This window comes from Notolepis coatsorum (genome assembly GCF_963971535.1).
Source record: "Notolepis coatsorum genome assembly, chromosome: 1".
NCBI classification, from domain to species: Eukaryota; Metazoa; Chordata; class Actinopteri; order Aulopiformes; family Paralepididae; genus Notolepis; species Notolepis coatsorum.
Window position 1 is genome coordinate 16288661 of NC_140165.1, and position 3104 is coordinate 16291764.

The 3104-nt window shown below is 50.8% G+C and overlaps 1 protein-coding gene across 1 annotated transcript; it reads right to left on the reverse strand.

Moving 5' to 3' along the window:
* Positions 1-1497: 1497 nt before the first annotated feature.
* LOC311224527 (transcription initiation factor IIA subunit 1-like) lies at positions 1498-2730 on the reverse strand (the record flags this gene model as incomplete). Its single annotated transcript, XM_084309554.1, is given in 2 exon segments — positions 1498-2004; positions 2008-2730. Coding segments are annotated over 2 exon segments (1230 nt in total).
* Between the last annotated feature and the right edge of the window lie 374 nt (positions 2731-3104).

Below are 3104 nucleotides of genomic sequence, written 5' to 3' on the forward strand. Positions count from 1 at the left end.
GATTCCGATCAAGGTTAGTATAGAGCAGCTGGTAGGGGATTTGAGGAGTAACGGGCGTAATGGGAACGTTAGGAGTGCAGAAAGGATGAAGAGGGGAGCAGATAGGATAGAGTCGGAGACGGTAGTTATTCAGTTTGAGGGTGAGGTTGTTCCTAAAGAGGTGTTTGTAGGGTATATGGCGATAAGGGTTAGGGAGTTTGTTCAGAATCCGCTGAGATGCTATAGGTGCCAGGAGTTTGGCCATATAGCCGTTGCGTGTAGGAGGAAGCTGAGGTGTGCGAGGTGTGGCGGGGAACATGATTATGGGAAGTGTGGAGAGGGAGTGGGGCCGATGTGTTGTAGCTGTGGTGGGGGGCATAGTGTAGCGTTTAGGGGTTGTGAGGTGATGAAGAGGGAGGTAGTGGTTCAGAGAGTGAGAAGGGAAGGAAATATGTCGTATGCGGAGGCAGCTAGGGTGGTAGGTCAGGGAGATCAAGGTAAGGGTCAGGGGGTTGGGGAAGGGCATTTGGCGGAGAGGGTGGTGCAGGAGGTTAAAAAGAGGGTGTGGGAGGAGAAATTGAATATTGTGCGGCCTTTGTGGCAGGAGTGGTTAACGCGACAGCTTTGGTTAAGACTAGAACGGAAAGGATCAAGTTGGTAGTTAAAGTGGCAATTCTGCACTTGGGTATGGAGGGTCTGAGGTGGGAGGAAGTGATTGGTGAGGTGAATAAGGGGATTGTGGGTAACCAAGAAGGTCAGAGTCAGAACTCAGGAGGCAGTGAGTGCATCACAGAGGGGGGCCTAGTCGGGAAGTAGCAGCATTAGCTGCACTTCATGATGGTGAAGGGAATGGCCATTGTAGGAGGAAATGATACCAGAAGATGGCGGTAGTGCCCTACATGGTTGGTGGCCGACCGAAGAAGGAGAAGAAGGAGAAGAAGAACAGTTAGGCAGCAATACGCCGAAAGGTGTCTAGACTGCCGGAAATTCACAAGAAGAACAAACATGTTCCATTGTGATGTCACAGTATGATGTCATAATAGAACATTCTAGAACATTTGTGATGTCACAGTATGATGTCATAATAGAACATTCTAGAACATTTGTGTATCTATTCAACAATTCTCTCGTCATTCTCTCATTGTCATTCATCTCATTGTGCATCTTGAAACAGGACTGATCAGGCCTGTGTTCAGACAGATAGACTAAACAACACATAGACTGAAGCCTGAATTTCTCAAACAAGATGCCTAAGGTGAGTGTCCACAACGGCTAGCTAGCTGTCCGCGCGGGGACATTGTGAAAGTGTGGGTGATGCCTGTGCACCGCCGGCCAATGGGAGAGGGTCTATGAATTGTTGAATAGATACATAAATGTTCTAGAATGTGCTATTATGACATCATACTGTGTATTATGACATACTGTGACATCACAAATGTTCTAGAATGTCCTATTATGACATCATACTGTGACATCACAAATGTTCTAGAATGTTCTATTTTGACCATAATGCACCTTCTACACTCCCGTTTCATTTGAGTGGGTTTTTTCACCATTCCCGTTCAGGTTCATGATCCCGTCCTTCAGGTGGAATTTCCATTTGTTCTTACTTCTGTGGATCTTGTCGTACTGGCACACCACCACATTCTCTGTATCAAACAGCTCTTGGTCCTCCTTGTCGCTAACGTCGTCTTCACTTTTCAGAGGCTCCTCCTCCACCTGGCCATCCTCTACTCCCTCATTATCCTTCTCTTCCTCTTCATCCTCATCGTACTCCTCCTCTTCGTCCTCGTCCTCCTCTGACGAGGTGTCTCCGGCCCCGTCCACCTGGAGCATCATGGGGGGCTGCTGGGCCTGGGGCGGCTGCTGCTGCTGTTGGGCCTGAGGTGCCACTGCTCCCTGGACCTGCTGGAGCTGTTGCACCTGCTGGAGCTGTTGCACCTGTTGCACCTGCTGCACCTGCTGTAACTGTTGCAACTGCTGCAACTGCTGCACCTGCGCTGCTGCCTGGCCCGGCTGAACCTGCTACATCACCTGTGCGTTGCCCTTGTTCCCAGAGGACAGTACAATCTGCTGAGGCTGGATGATGACCCCTGTCTGCTGGGGGAGGCCTCCCAGGAGAGGAGCCAGGACCTGTGTGAAGGTGGGTCGTACCTGCTGTATAACCGGCACCTGCACGCCGCCGGGCTGCATCTGCTGCGGGAGCAGTACCCGCTGCGGCTGCTGGATGATGTACTGGGTTCCATTGGGCGCCTGAACCACCTGCAGGATCTGGCCTTGGCTGGTGATGATCTGCCGCAGTGGGGTGACTCCTGTAGGTAAAGCCAGGGTTGCTGCGGTGGCTGCTGCACTCATCCCTGTTGCACTCATATGCTGCAGAATCTTGGTGTCCTGCTGAACAATGACTTGCTGCTGGGGAGCTTGCGGCTGCGGCGGGAGGACCTGCTGGGCCTGCGCTGGCTGGGTGATGTGCTGGACCTGCTGGACCTGCTGCACCTGCTGGGCCTGCTGCTGCTGCTGCTGGGCGGCCTGCAGGGTGGCCTGCTCCTCCTTGACCTTGTGGAAGCCCTCCACTGCCTTGGACTGCATCAGCTTGTTCTCCCACAGCGTTTTCAGCTCCATCAACACCTGCTCATCGAATTCCTCATCCAGGAAGAGCTCAGGTAGCAGCTCCCGCACCTCGCTGATCACATCGTCAATCACAGACTTATACAGCCTAGGCACTGGGTTCGAGTTAGCCGAGCTCGCCATTATACGCGTAGTGTGAAAAAACCACACGAAAAATAAGCGAGAACACAAATGTTCTAGAATGTTCTATTTTGACATCATACTGCACCTTCTACACTCTAGTTCTGCCATTCATTCCTTATGGACCAAAATGTCCTGTTTAAAGTCGATTTGTAGCCAAATGGTGCGGTGAAACGGTCTTAGCAACTCGAGTTGGAGCAAGCCGGTCGTTTTGATACCTTACACTTGTGTGTGGTGTGAAAGCTCTGGCAGGAGTTACTGGACAACAGGAGAGGGTCTATGAATTGTTGAATAGATACACAAATGTTCTAGAATGTTCTATTATGACATCATACTGTGACATCAGAAATGTTCTAGAATGTTCTATTATGACATCA